The sequence below is a fragment of the Leptinotarsa decemlineata genome, unplaced genomic scaffold (genome assembly GCF_025532065.1).
Source record: "Leptinotarsa decemlineata unplaced genomic scaffold, Ldec_3_MD MMD2_tig00026328_RagTag_RagTag, whole genome shotgun sequence".
NCBI classification, from domain to species: Eukaryota; Metazoa; Arthropoda; class Insecta; order Coleoptera; family Chrysomelidae; genus Leptinotarsa; species Leptinotarsa decemlineata.
The window spans coordinates 13,968,364-13,984,301 of NW_027412688.1; the positions used below are offsets into that span (position 1 = coordinate 13,968,364).

The window sequence follows — 15,938 nt, forward strand, 5'->3', positions numbered from 1 at the left end:
ACAGAAAACCATGTCCGCCTATACACGGCGAGCAAGGAATTGTCTACATGGACCAAGAGAAAGCGGAAGTATTTGCTGACAACTTCGAAACGCAGTGTAGAGAAAATGTAGAAAAAGTAGAACAAATCGAAAACCAAGTCGGAGGATGAGACGGCAACGAAGGAACAATGCGCAACCTCTGACACCGACATCACCCGAGGAACTGAAAGGCATCGTGAGGTGCCTAGTCACTCGAAAAGCCCCAGGCCCGGACCAAATACCAAACCGGGCACTGAAAGCAGCCCTACCAACGAAGAGTATAGCGGCAATGACGAATATCATTAACGCTATACTCAGGCTACAGCTCTACTGGCAAGATCAACTGGTCATGTGCAAGTTACCAGATACTTGCAACAGCAGGCGTACAGATAAGAGAAATGGACCAATATTTGGAAGATCAGCATACTGATCACCTGGAAGATGGTACACCCGGAAGGTAGCGTTACCTTCAAGGGACAAGAGATTCTGTGAATCAACGAAGCGAAATACCTGGGAGTCACTCTCGATAGAAGACTAACGTTCAGTTTGAAGGTGATTGACAATGTTTCATGATGAATTTCACTAGTTAGGACTTCCATTGTCTACTATATAAAATGATTTGAAATCCGTGAAACAACTAAAAAAAATTGAAAATGAATAGCTGAAAATAACAATTATGTTAACCAAAATAAACCTGAAATGAAATAATAGTGAAATGAAATACAAGTAAAAATAGAACAATTGAATGAATAAAAATAAAGAAATGAAAAAAAAAATTAAAATAAAAAGTGGAGAGATTCCAAGTCACGTTAGTTCACGACGTTTCGATTGTTAGTATAGTTAGTTAGTTAGATAGTTAGTATCTTCGGGTGATGACTAGACTGATTTCTCCGAGAGATGACCGTGCTTTTTGGGAACACATCAACAGCGTGAGACCTTCCATCACTTTCACAATGGAGAAGGAAATCCACAACGAATTGCCATTCTTAGACGTTTTGGTGAAGAGGACCGACACTAAGTGGGAAACATCTGTATACCGAAAACCCCACTCACACGGGACAGTATCTGAACCACGAATCCAACCACCATCAATCAACTAAAAGAGGAATCATCAAAACTCTATTAGACCGTGCTTTCGGGCTCTGTAATACGAAGGAAGGTCTCGAGAAGAAACTAGACATCATCAAAAATTATCTTCAACGGAATGGCTACTCCAAAACGATGGTAGAAAAGACTTTGGCTAGAAGACAGCAGGAGCCTCGCAAGGAAGGGAAGCCGTCACAACCAGTGCTTGCACTTCCCTACATCAGAGGATTATCGGAGAGGATAAGAAGAATTGGTTCCAAGTACAACATCAGAACCTGCTTCAGATCCAGTAACACTATCCGTAGCAGCCTCACGAAAACCAGGCCACCAAACGCGGACTGCGATTCCAAGAATTGCATTTACCGGATACCCTGTGAGTGCAGAAAATCCTATATTGGTGAAACTAAGAGGCCATTGAATGTTCGCATTGCCGAGCACAAGAAACACACACAGCGAGGGGAACCCAGCAAATCAGGAATAGCTGACCATGTTTGGACCCATTAACACAACATCGAGTGGTCCCAAGCTGAGATCTTGCACAGAGAGGAACATTGGCTTAGGAGAAAATTCAAGGAAGCCACATACATGTTGTCCAACAACGTATTCAGCCAAGCCAGCGTAGAAATACGCAACATATGGAAACCCATCATCAAGCGGAAAATGGCCAGATCCCGCCAAAATGGTCATCTCCCACGGAACCAGTGAACCGGAAAATGGAAAGCGTGGATAAGTGAAAGTACTCGAACGACCTATAAATAGTCATCTCTAGGAGGAATCAGTCCAGTCATCACCCGAAGACGATTTTAGATACTAACAATCGAAACGTGTTGAACTAACGTGACTTGGAATCTCTCCACTTTTCATTTTTTTTATTTTTTTCATTTCTTTATTTTCATTTATTCAATTGTTCTATTTTTACTTGTATTTTATTTCACTATTATTTCATTTCAGGTTTATTTTGCTTAATATAATTGTTATTTTATTTCCAGCGATTCATTTCCAATTTTTTTTAGTTGTTTCAGGGATTTCAATGGAAAGTCCGAACTAGTGAAACTAACGTTCAGGGCCCATGTACGGCAGAGACTAGGGCTGACAAGAGCCGCCCGACAAAACCTACATCCGATCATAAGTTGCAGAAGCAACATGGGACTCCATGTCAAACTGCTGCTAATCAATACCGTACTTCTCCCTGTATGCCTGCACTGCCTGGGCCAGTGCGCAGCGACATACAGACGCAGTATCCAAACGTTCATGAACGGTTGCGTGCGAGCTGCCGTAAACGCTTCGAGATATATATGTTACCGGCCAAACCCGATTTTAGGCCAAACTAGTTTCACCTAGGCTAAACTAGTTTATCCTATATGCGATCGGATAAACCGGTACAGACTAGGCGGAACGGGTCTGTCGTAAGGATGATAGGAGAAACTAGTTTAACCTAGGAGGAACTGGTTGGGCCTGAAATGAATAAGTAAACTTCAGGATAAACTAGTTTGGCCTAGGATGAACTGGTTGCGCCTTATATGAATAGGTACATTTCAGGATAAACTAGTTTGGCCTAGTCTATTCTATGCTAACAGGGCATAATAAAATACCAGAAATACGAGTAATAAAATCAAGATGTATTTATTAATTAGATCAAAATCAAATTCACTTATTTTTGCATGGTGTACTCTGATGGCATTTAGAATTGCAGAGCACCATTTTTTTCTTGCATTTGCACCTGTTTGTCAAACATTTTTTTACGCAGCTGCACCTTACGAAACCTTGCCCTGAACCAACTGAATGTTTAGTGGCTGCAGTCCTCAGAGATATTTCAGTATCTTGGTCAACATCACCTACGTTTAAAAATTTCTGAATGCAAATATCGAATTCAGTTCTGAAAGAAAAAAACAAATCAAAACTAATATTTTTCAATCACTAGAAAAATATGGTAATGTTGACATTGAAGTATAAGTCTATTTAAAATAATCATTATTAAAATGGGCTTTAAAAATACAGTGAGCAAAAAATCTGTACCTGCAATATAATTTCTGCAATACACCATGTTTGGTGCCAACTTTATAAAGGTCCTCATCGTTTTTCCGAAGAATAACACCAATAATGTTTCTGAGATCACCTCTGCCTTTGTCTACGCCTGGAATTGGTATAGTTACATTGTCTCCAATGTTGGCAGGTGGATGGGATTTGTCGGAAGAAGCTTCCATTTTTTTTGCTTGTTTTTTAAGATTTTTTGCCGCCGTTATTCTAGCATCTTTAATGTTCTGTGTATTAATTTCCACAACGCCGCCATCTCCATCTTCACTATGGTTACTATTCGAATCATCTTCGATAACTTTTCTGAGGTCATCCTCATCCTGAAGATCATTCATTATTTCTTGCGGTAACGATGAAGTCGTTACCGCAAGAAATAACGTTAACCAAGGCCTTATTCGGCTCTATCCCGAATAAGGCCTTGTAAGGCGATTGTTTTATTCCTGAGTGAAAGGCACGGTTTTTCATAAACTGGACATATCTCAAACCCTCCGACCATTTTGTTTAATTGTTGTCCTTCAGCCAAGAACTTATCATGTTCTCTAAATCTTGATTAGCGCGTTCAACGGAACCCTGACTTTGACTGTGCCTTGGTTTTCCATGCACAATTTTAAGTTCTGGCCAAAGAGTTGCGAGCTCACTAATCACATTATTGACAAATTCTCTACCATTGTCAGATTGGAGAATGCATGGTGCTCCTATAGTTAGAAATATATATATATAGTAGGGCACTTCTGCCGCTCTCTTGGATGTTAACGCACGCAGAAGAACAAATTTTATTAAATGGTCTTGGTAAACCATAATAAATTTGAATTGTTCATCAGGTTGCGTCTGAATCTCGATCAAATCCACCTGGCATCTGCTATTCATTTCAGAGTGAAGAATCGGCTTTGAAACTAGTCGTCTCTTCTTTTTGTCTTCTTTTGTTGACATACATCACACATTGATAAATAGAGGCTTATCATTTCTTTTGTGATATTAGCATATTTTTTTGATGTCTCGGCTAACATTCTGTCACGTCCTCCATTCCAACCGCCACATGAGCTGCGTCAATCACATCATAAAGCTCATCAGCCTGTAGATAGTATTTTATATTCCCTTCCCTCCGTGCTATTAGTTTTTTTACATCTCCTATTTTTAGCACACCAAATCGTTTGAGTCGTCTTTGTTGTGAAGGTGTCCTTTTTTCCGACTTTTCAGCATCTTCCACTTGTTCAACCAGTTCCGAATATTTATTTGATAACAACACATTATAATGAGAAGACTTTTTTTTCACTTTCCGCAATTTCTGCTACAAACTTTTCTCTCCCCTTTTTTTGATCTGCTTGTCTACTAGATGTAGAAGGCTCATCCATGATAATATAAAACAAAACCGAAAAAATATACTTTTATCATTTCAAAACACGAGTACCAATTCAATTCAAAGCAGAATGAGCGTAACTGGGCAAGCGACGACGTGAGAAATACGATTGGGGGATCCCCGAATGCACAGGTCTCGACACTCGCTTAATTTGTCCCTGTTAGCATAGAATAGACTAGGCCAAACTAGTTTATCCTGAAGTGTACCTATTCATATAAGGCCCAACCAGTTCATCCTAGGCCAAACTAGTTTATCCTGAAGTGTACTTATTCATATTAAGCCCAACCAGTTCCTCCTAGGTTAAACTAGTTTCTCCTATCATCCTTAGGACAGACCCGTTTCGCCTAGTCTGTACCGGTTTATCCGATCGCATATAGGATAAACTAGTTTAGCCTAGGTAAAACTAGTTTGGCCTAAAATCGGGTTTGGCCGGTAACATATATATCAAATAGATACATATACCGAGACATATACCACTACGTACTAGACGCGTATATGAAAGAACACGCAGAAAACGTATTCGAAAGAGCTCGATCACACAACAGTCTAGTGCTGTGCGATCTACACGAAGCACTCAACAGGAAATACTCAATATTTCGAGAAACATAAGAGTCGGATCAAGCAGAATCAGAGACTACCCCTGAGAGTCGCTATCAGGCGTCTCTGATTGGTTTTTGGGGCCCCATGCAATAAATTACATTCAAGTAAAGTTACGATTTAACAAATGATGTGGTGCTGCAGGTTTTTCCGGGTTTTCCTGCAGCTGAAAAAGCAAATGCGCCACTGGAATCAATGAAGTCGCCCCGGAGCGCCAATTAATTTCTATTATTGTTTTTATTTCATTTTTAACAAATTATCAGATTAGAAAGTAAAAGCCCTAAAAACTGTCTTTCGACCGCAGTAGGTCAGGTGTCAATCTTGTTGAAGTGCCCATCAGTTGGTTGAGGTCTACTCATAAGAGTTGTGGGGAAGATTTCATCTCGAGGCACTCAACCCGGTAGGGGGCATGGGAGGAAGCTTGAGCGCAATATGTCATGTAACTTGTTTACAGTTCTCAATTTGTTGATTAACCTTAAATGTGTTTCGCGATTTTTACAATATATAAAAATATTGTAACAAAGAATTTGTCCTAAACTCCACATTTCAAATAAAATGTTGAGTACCAAAGCGATGAAAATGGTGCCTAAGAGACTTACGGTGAAGTATAAGTGGTACAGTGCATTGTAGTTGAGATATAGTAAAAAATATGCTTAGCTCTGGCCGGCAATCAACAAGCTCAACTGATGTTATCATCGTCAAAGTAATGTAGTTGAAGAGACAATGGTTGTAGTGTATCGTTAAGTGAGAAGGGTGGTACAGAGAGATATTTACTTTCAGTAATGTCACCCTTAGAATCGGTGCGCTTTGTTTATATGATTATTAGGCGAGACAACTGTTTGAACTTTGAACCGATTCCGAATCTATGTGTGAGTAATAAAGTTTTGAAATGGTTTTTTTCTCCTAACTTCGTATAGAGTTTTTTGATAATCATCAATCCAAATCACTTCCAACTTTTAAGGTATTTATAGATATGGAATTAAAAGAGGATTATATAAAATCATAATTCAAATTTGTTAATTGTAACTTACCGAGATTCAATAGGATTTTGTTTACAAGTTTTTTCTATTGTAGTACTGCCAGGAAAACTCGTTGAATAGAAAATTGTAAAACTATCGAAGGTCGTTGAAATGTTGAAGCATAGATCGTAAATCATAAAAACTCAAAAAAAGGCATACAATGATAAAAGCGTAAGAGCCACAACTAGCATAAAACCAAAAATAAATTGGACACAAGGAGAAGATCGTCGTGGACGTGTCTGTACTGTAAAAAATAGGTCTGAGGTGGCTACTGCTGGAGTCTGCTGGAATCCCAGATCTCAAGAACCAGAAGACTCTACGTGAAAAATTATTAATTAACAGCCTTGAGTTTCCTTGATGGTTTCTATAAATAGGATTTCTATAAGAAGTTGTGAGGTTTAGAGCATTAAAATCTAGGGTAAGACCCTGTTTTTTGTTAGTATTCCTGTTAGAGCCATCATTGGAAGCGTGTGAATATTTCCAAACATTGACACTCTTATTTAGTTGTTCAGTAACCATTCAAAATCTCATCAGTCAAATCGTTTCAAAATGCAAAACCTGATTAAAACCCTCAAGTTCATGTATTCCTTGTTTTCTTGGTACTCTGGAAGAGTATCAGTATCTCCTTTCCCGGTGTAACAAGGTTTGTCTACAATGACAAGTGTTGAGGAGAGTACAGTATTTCCTAAAACTTCTGTGTTTTGTGTCCAAATACGAGTTGTAATTTGGTAACCCTTTCCAGCACTTATAATAATTGAACTTCTGCCTTGATTCCAAGCTATAGTCGATGCAACTGGGCACGTGTACCATCATCTTGCTCTCGATTGAGAAAACAGAAAACAAAAGATCTGAATTTTCTGCAAAAATTCAATCGCATGAAGGTCGATGAAGACATTTTAGAACGAATCAATTCCGACCCCACATTCATAAAACGCATTGTAACTGGGGATGAAACATGGATTTACGAATTGTATATGCCAACCAAATAGCTTCGAAGAGGCGTCAAAGTCTATCAAAAGTGAAGGTGATGTTAACAGTTTTTTCGTGGTGTTGTGATATGGTAAAAACCACGATAACGCGCCGTTAATAATAATGGCCTGGTCAACATCTTTCTCAAAGAAATATGGACCGATGACGCCGCCAGCCCAAAATCCACACCAAACAATGACTTTTTCGGGATGCATTGGACGCTCTAAGGGTCAGTTGCCAACTGCTCCGGAGACCATTCAGCGAACATACGTCGTTGTCTATGGTCGTTTACCTTCATTTCCTGGGTAAATTGAATTTTATACGGTTGAAGGCCCAACTCACTACGCAAAATGCCTGTGGAGGCCGAGATCTTGTGAGTGACGCGGAATTGACTGCCTCAGATTCTCCTGCACACTCTCACAGACAGTTGCGATGTTTTCGGCAGATCTTGCCTTTTTTCGATGTACGGGTTTTGGTCGATCGTTAACTGAACCAATGGACTCAAATTTATCCATCACATTACGAATAGTCCTCTCGGTAGGATGATTATTGCGTCCGTGAAATGGGTGAAACGAATAGAACAGAACATCCATTTTGATAAAGTAATACTTTAACTTTAATACTTTAACAAGATGGCCGTTATCAATTGTCAATGATCAGAAGTCCCTGTTGGAAGACCCTATATATACTTATGTATACTTGATCAAAATGAAATAGAAACAAAATATGGTGGAAGTTTTTGGTATTTAATATTCACTGTAGTTACAATGCATTGTCAATTTATCACTTACCTCTTTGATTGTGCTATTCCACTTCAGAACTGATATTCATAATATTTCACGCAAATAATCATTTTACCTTATAAATAACCTAACCTCTCAAATTCCATTCCAAACTGAAAAGATGGAGAAATATTTCTACTATTTCAGAACTTTTATCATTCCCATGCCCAAAAAACTGCTGGATATTAAATAACAAAGAATGCACATTTTGTCCAAATTGCTATCGACTTGAATTTTAAAGTGAGCTGGCCGAAAATTTTGAAAGGTGAATTTGTAATTTATATGTTTATTTACCTTTGAATCAGGCATTGGCAAAACGCCGTAAATATCGGAATATTCTGTTTTTCCAAATCTTCCAACTTCACCTTTCAGCTTGAGACCAGTGAATGTGGTTGCCATCTTCCAGAATTTTATGTGAGCAACACCTGAAAATAACAATATTATTATGTGGAAAGCAATGTTCATGAACAAAACATTTGTAGATATTGAAATACGAAATTATAATTTTCTGAAATTTTCATGCATCCTTACTAAATACTAGTATAATCAATTGTAAATGGTTCAATTAGTTATTGAATCAACTGGTACTCTTGATCAATTCAATAACGCAAAATATAACTCGAAACAAAACTTCAATCAGTCTTTGAAATTATTTTAGTACTTCACTTGTTCACTCGGGGCTTTCTTCAAGAACTACGAATCAATTCCCGAACTACATTTTATTTTGTTTTATTTTGTTTTTCAGTATGAGAATTATTTTCTTTTCTTTAACTTCCATCTTCATCTACATTCTCATACTTATACTCAACTACTGCTGTTATTTGATATATGTTATTACACTATTTGAATACCTCATCAACGAGTGGGAAAAAAGCACAAAACAGGCGTTACACGCCTAAGTGTATTTTGTTCCACTCCGGAAGAGTTTCAAAACAGAGCAATATTATTTATATTAAGATATACCTATTGTATTCACCAAGGATTACTTTGTGTATTATTAGAAATTCTACTTATTTTTCCGACATTCTGTTTGTATATTGTTAACTGAATGAATAATTAGATAACCTTGAAATTGCTTTATCAGCCAACTGAACTGTAATAACTGGTTTTGTTCTTGTTGAAATAAATTGATTGATTGAATGAATTTGATGTGATTTCTCTTGACTTTGTTTTGAATGGCAAACCAAATAGTGGGTGAGAACTTCATTTCTGCATTGATGAAGAGCCGTCACTTCATAAATTGCGCTCCTATTTGCCAGGTAGAATATCACCACGCACTTGTCTTCGTCTTTCTAATTTTCCAAAACAAACATAAAAACGTACCCACTATTTTCTTCATGCCTTTTCACCTTTCCATCTGACTGTGAGTGGAGTGAAACTGTGTGTCTTCTTGATTCCTAATTATTACTGCCATAATACCATACCCTTTTGGAATGTAGTTCTGAAATTACTTCATATCTGGAAAATTATCATAGGATATTCAAGGTCACTACAAGAATTTCTCGAATAAATGGATACTATGCCATTTCTCTTTGACTTTTGATGCCAAAGTGCCCTCCTGTTCAGATACTGTGGAGTTGTACCAGCACACCTTTTATTTGTGCTTTCAATGAGACCAGATGGTGCAGTAGTAATTTGCGATCTGAGCTCTTCCACTAACGATATATTAATCCTTGACAGTTGCACCATGCTTGAAGACTTGCTACTAATCGAATCGAATTATCTTGTTGGGCCAACTTCTGACCAACTTCAGATTACTGTCTTTCTTCTGACTTTTTATAATCTCCTCCGTGGTCCCTAGGTACTGACGGAATATTGAAAAATCTTTGCGACCGGGAATACGCCAAAGTTTACATATAAGAGGCTAAACCAATTTATTCGGCCGTGACTAGCAGAAACATATTAAAATTCGTGTTAGCAGACAAATTATATATTCAAAAAGTTTAAGATTCTTTGACACTTCTGATATTTTAGGTCGATTGCTGCTGAACGGATACAGCTGTACGGAGAAACTGATGAAAAGGTAATTTTCATATGTAAACGCTCTCCCTTTATCCCCACTGCCCCGACCCCCCCAGTGTAAGAATTTAAAAATCGTTCATTATTGCAAATCTACAACAAAAAACGAACCTACATACAAAATTTCAGCCTTCAAAAAAATATAGCAGTACGAAGAAACAGTGATTAGCGCGCTTTTTCCCCCGCGGATGGCTCCTTTTACCCCCACGGGAGGCGCCCCAGTTGGAATATTTGAAAATTATTTCTCAGTGCGCATCTAAAACCTAAGAAGCACCTATATACCAAATTTTGGCTTCCTAGGACTTACTAGTGCGAAGATACAGAGATGAATGAGTGTCAATCAAGTGCGTGACTTTCGCATTTATAAGTATATAAGACTGATGTGATGGTGGTGACGGTTTCTAATTCAAAAAGATGAAGCCTATAGTTGAAATGTAAGTTTTTCAAAACACTTTTCCAGTGAGTTTCAACATACGTTATACATACTGGCGTATCAAAAGATGTATTGTCTCAATCAGTGGGCATGAAAAACATGTTTTGAACATATGAAGTAGCGTTCCTTTTCGTTTGTAATTATTTATTGTGAAGACTTTGAAAGAATTGATGAACATAATGGTTTTTTCAAACAGGATCTCGGAAATTCGTATAATAACTGATGTTTTTTTCAATACAATACCTACTGTAAAATTTCTATTTCAATGAGACAATATAAACAGTAAAACAATTCAATTGGTTGATTTTAGCTCCTTCCACCATTCAAATGAAAAAAATAGTATGTATTTAAAGACACTTGAAGTGTATCATTATAAGAAATTTTTGGGTTGAACAATAATAACTCAAGAATAGATATCGATTTTACCACTGGTTTTATAACGGTAAAAATATTCGTTTTTATCCTTAAAGTGCGTATTCACCAAAAAAGCGAGCATGAGCGAACAAGAGTGAACGAGCATTCTGCATCAATAATCAATAAAGGTGCGTAATCACCAAAAAAGCGAGCACAAGCGAACAAGAGCAAACAAGAGTGAACGAGCATTCTGCATCAATAATCAATAATGAGCGAACACGAGCAAACATACACGAATGCTCGCTCGTGCTCGCTTTTTTGGTGAATACGCACCTTAAGACATATTTACCGCGCACGTACTGCTCGCACAAAGTAGATGGATCAACTACGACTACGAACTTGAAGATATTCGCTCTGGTGTGGACGAGACATCAATATGTCGAGCAAACACGAGCGAACATGAGCGAACACGAGCAAAAATACACGAATGATCGCTCATGCTCGCTCGTGCTCGCTTTTTTTGGTGAATACGCACCTTAATGAGCGAACACGAGCAAACATACACGAATGCTCGCTCATGCTCGCTCGTGCTCGCTTTTTTGGTGAAAACGCACCTTCAGACATATTTACCGCGCACGCACTGCTCGCACAAAGTAGATGGATCAACTACAACTACGAACTTGAAGATATTCGCTCTGGCGTGGACAAGACATCAATATGTCGAGCAAACATGAGCGAACACGAGCAAACATACACGAATGCTCGCTCGTGCTCGCTTTTTTTGATGAATACGCACCTTTTACACTATCGTATTGAATACAATATTTTGTATCAATGAATGAATCAATACAGCTGGCGCCATCTATCATTGGAAGGATGACAATTCTGCCTTATTTGGATACACATTTTTAACGTCTCTGTTATAGACTATACACAAAGTTAACGTCATTAAAAAGACAGTATTTGAATCAATTAGCGATTTCTCATGGGCCAAAAATGAACTTTCATTAAACGGACCAAGAAACAGTTTTTCCTCTAATTTGCAGTTTGAGACGTTAGATCTATGACGTTTTGTAGTTAATTTTTGAGTACTTCATGGAAGTATTGCAGAATTTAAAAATGTGACGAAAGCCATCTTCCACAACGTCGGTACAACTCGTTTTACTCCGGCGTTACCTTTAACATCCTGGTTGCTTTCTCGAAATGAATAATAATAATGCTAATAATAGTTTTATTTTCCACAGTTGAAAAAGTGTCTTATAATGAAGATATGATTAACATAAAAAAATAAAAAAAATTCTACACACATATATCGGGTATGGAGAACAACAGTGAGAAAAGGGCACATTGATTCAGATATCAGCAGATACGGCTTCTGTTCTTCCATCACGGCCTGAAGAAATGAAGAAAAAGGATTCTACAGTCAAATGACTAATTTGATGTCAACTTTTTAAATGTTTTCCAAGGAGCGATAAAAATAAAAGGGAAAGAACAGAAGGAGGAAAAAAGGAGAGATAGAGAGAGAGAGAGAGAGAGGAAGAACATTATTTGTTATCTAGTCATGACTTCACTGGGCATCAAATATGTACTGTTTACTTATGATGTACTGTTTGGAACCTTTGGTGTAGTAATGAATATTACTGGAGTTTTTTTCCAACACTAAATCGTTATTTTTAACAACTCGACACGTGTTTCCATCACCAAGTGATCATCTTCAAGAGGAAGATAAAACTCTTGGAAGATGATCACTTGGTGATCGAAACACGTGTCGAGGTTTCAAAAATAACGATTTGGTGTTGGGAAAAAACTCCAGTAATATTCATGTATTGTTTAGTTTGAAAATCTTGTTGATACAAATTGTGACATTGTAAGAGACAGAACGCCTATATATTTCTTTTGTGAATCTAGGAATAGTAAACAGTGTTTGACGGCGAATGTTCAGATTAGGAACGTATGTCCTGTACTTCAATTTCTTATGAAGATAGGGTGGTGTGCTTGATTCAAATATGCTGTGAAAAATACACGTTATATGATGATGAGCCTTAGTAAGCACTAGAATTTATTCAAATATCTATAAGGAGTATTTTGAATCTATACATTTTTGTTGTTAAATTAATTATGGATCAAATATAGTTTGGTGAAAATTTATTGAGGAATTTTGTTTCATTTTTGTATAATTTCGAATATAGTTTTTTTGTTCGCTAAATACTAGTGAAGTCAAAACTCAAATTGTTTGCCATATGTGAAATTCCATATCCAGGAAAGGTGTATATCAGGTGTTACAAGCCCAGGAGACTCCAAGAGGCAGGAGCTCAAACAGCTGTGGAAACCTACTTTCTCAAAATTCACAAAACCCACGTTTGCAACTGTTAATACGACTTAATTGAAGATTTCCTTTAATAATTGTCATCAGTTTCTTCTAGTACCTGACGGAACACTCACCCGCTCAAAAATGCATACAAGAGTATAATTTTGAGTACCGTTGGCATCAATTGATTATTTTGAGTCAATTATTTCAGAATTTATTACATTTCACTATTATGAGCCCTTACTTTATCAGATCAAGTATTTCAGTACATGAATTTCAGGGTTGACAACACGTGTTGATCAAAAATCTGTTATACGGGGTGTAACATGAACACGTTAAAATATTCATTTCTGAGACAATTAAAAAAAAAGTCTATATGAACTTGTGTCCGAAAATGTTTCGGAGATACGGGGTGTTGAAATTGAATTTTTTTGTTCGCTTTTTGAAAATAACTCTTGCAAAAAATAAGTTATTTGCGAGAAATTTGGTAACCGGAGTTTTTTTGACGTGGGAAATCATAATTTCGTATTAATTTTCATGTAACATCTGAGGGCGCTGCGTACGCTGTCATTATTTATTTCAAATTGCCCAAACTTTTTCGACAGTAAACTTTTGGTACTTTTCATGAAAAAACCTAATTCCCATACCTTTTCCAAGTAAACTTTTGGTACTTTTCATGAAAAAACCTAATTCCCACACCTTTTCCAAGTAAAAAAGGTACACTTCCTCAACAACGCTGGAGGTGATCGTTTTCGAGATATTTACAATTTTCTGTATCGATACATATTACTTCATAGCCAAATTTGATTTCAATAATTTTTGTCACTCTCCGCTTGCAAATTAAGTTAATTAAATCGAGTAGGCTTGAAAGTTTGTTTATAAAAATAGAAGTTTGCTGTCACATTTTTAACTATTAATTGACAAATTAACAGTTCGGAGTTTATAAAGTGATTTTTTGGTACCATGCACGACTTTACGAATGCTGAAATGGCTGATATGGTTTTTGCATACGGTTTGGCTGATCAGGAAAGGTATCCCCAACGCATGACTCCTGGTGCAGCGACATTTGCGAATCTTTTCCGGCGACTTTCCGAATCTGGAAACTTTGAAACAAATTCTGCAGTAGGATGGCCGCGGACTACAAGAGCTGTAGAATTGAAGGAGGCGATTCTCAAAGAAATTAGTGACCATTCAGAGACAAGTACAAGAAAAATTAGTCAAACTTTAAATGTGAGTCACATGACAGTTTACAGAATTTTAAAGAAACAGCAATTATATCTTTATCATATTCAGCGTGTCCAGGCACTTACGCTACGTGATTTCCAACCACGTATCAAATTTGTTCAATGGCTTCAAAGAGAAGTCGAACAACATCCATAAATTTTATCGCAAATCCTCTTCACAGATGAGGCTAATTTTTCAAGAAATGCTATCATGAACTTTCATAACAACCACATCTGGGCGGAAGATAACCCACATGCGATAACTCAAACTCATTTTCAAGACAGATTCTCTTTTAATGTATGGGTAAGCATAATTAGGGATTATTTAATTGGGCCCTATTTTCTCCACTTACGTTTGAATGGAGATGCCTACCTAGATTTTTTGGAACACGAGCTTCCCCAACTTATGGAAGATGTTCCCATTGGTCTCCGAAATCACTCTTGGTTTATGCACGATGGAGCTCCTGCTTATTTTAGTGTGATAGCGCAAGAAATTTTTTAGACGTAGCATATCCCCAACGATGGATAGGAAGAGAAGGCACTGAGCATTGGCCCCCTAGGTCACCTGACCTCAATTCCGTCACTAGTTTATGCTAGCCCCATTGTAAACGAGGAAATGTTGAGGGATCGCATCATAGCTTGCTCCGAAACGATAAGAAACACTCCGGGAATTTTTCAACGGGTGCGGAATTCTTTGATGAGGAGAGCAGAAGCTTTTATTACTGTTGGGGGTCGTCACTTCGAACAGTTGTTGTAATAGTTGTTTCGTTCAATTTTTATATGTGTATTTTCCTAAAAAATAACATAGTACTTCCTTGAATTGTCTTTTTACAAACTCCGAAATGAGGCACTTTCAAATTGAATAATTAAACCTGATAAAAATTTTTAATTCAGATTGAATAAGCAGTTCCATAATGCTCAGTTTAGAAGAAGTCTATACGGGTATACTGCGTATAAAGTTTGATGAAAATAAATAAAATTGCAAAAAACTCATGACATAAACCTACCATGTTTTGAAAAATTTCAACAATCTGTATTTCAAAAACGAATCATTCTCCGTTGAACATTTTATAGGAAAAAATTGTTTATTTTGACGAGATCCACCACATACTTAGTTTTCGTAATATTCTCAGCAACTTTACTTAGAGCTAAGTTATATGCATTGATATAGAAAATTGTAAATCTCTCGAAAACGATTACCTCCTGCGTTGTTGAGTAGGTGTACCTTTTTCACTTGGAAAAGGTGTGGGAATTAGGTTTTTTTCATGAAAAGTACCAAAAGTTCACTGTCAAAAATTTGAAATAAATTTTCATTTGAAATGAATAATAACAGCGTATGTAGCGCCCTCTAGATGTTACATGAAAATAATTAACACGAAATTATGATTTCCCACGTCAAAAAATCGCGAGTACCGAATTTCGTGCAAATTACTTATTTTTTGCAAAAGTTATTTTCAAAAAGCGAACAAAAAAATGCAATTTTAATACCCCGTATCTACGTAACAAAGCATTTTCGGACACAAGTTCATATAGACTTTTTTTCTCAAAATTGTCTCAGAAATACGTCACTTGAATATTTTAACGTACTCATGTTACATCCTGTATTTTTATATTTGAGAAATGATACGTCAGGGATATCTACTGGATATATCTTGTCATTAACTGGTTTCTACAGTTATATGTAATTGAATATCTCCAAGTTATCCTCAATAGTGGATATTTTGGAATGAATCATTTGC

At 37.0% G+C, this 15,938-nt stretch overlaps 1 protein-coding gene across 1 annotated transcript in view; it reads right to left on the reverse strand.

Moving 5' to 3' along the window:
* The window catches only part of LOC111509333 (cilia- and flagella-associated protein 44), a 253,118-nt gene that overhangs the window by 226,305 nt on the left and 10,875 nt on the right, over nucleotides 1-15,938 (reverse strand). Inside the window, 1 exon segment of the mRNA XM_074181923.1 lies at nucleotides 8,157-8,287. Within this exon segment, the coding sequence (XP_074038024.1) occupies nucleotides 8,157-8,287 (131 nt within the window).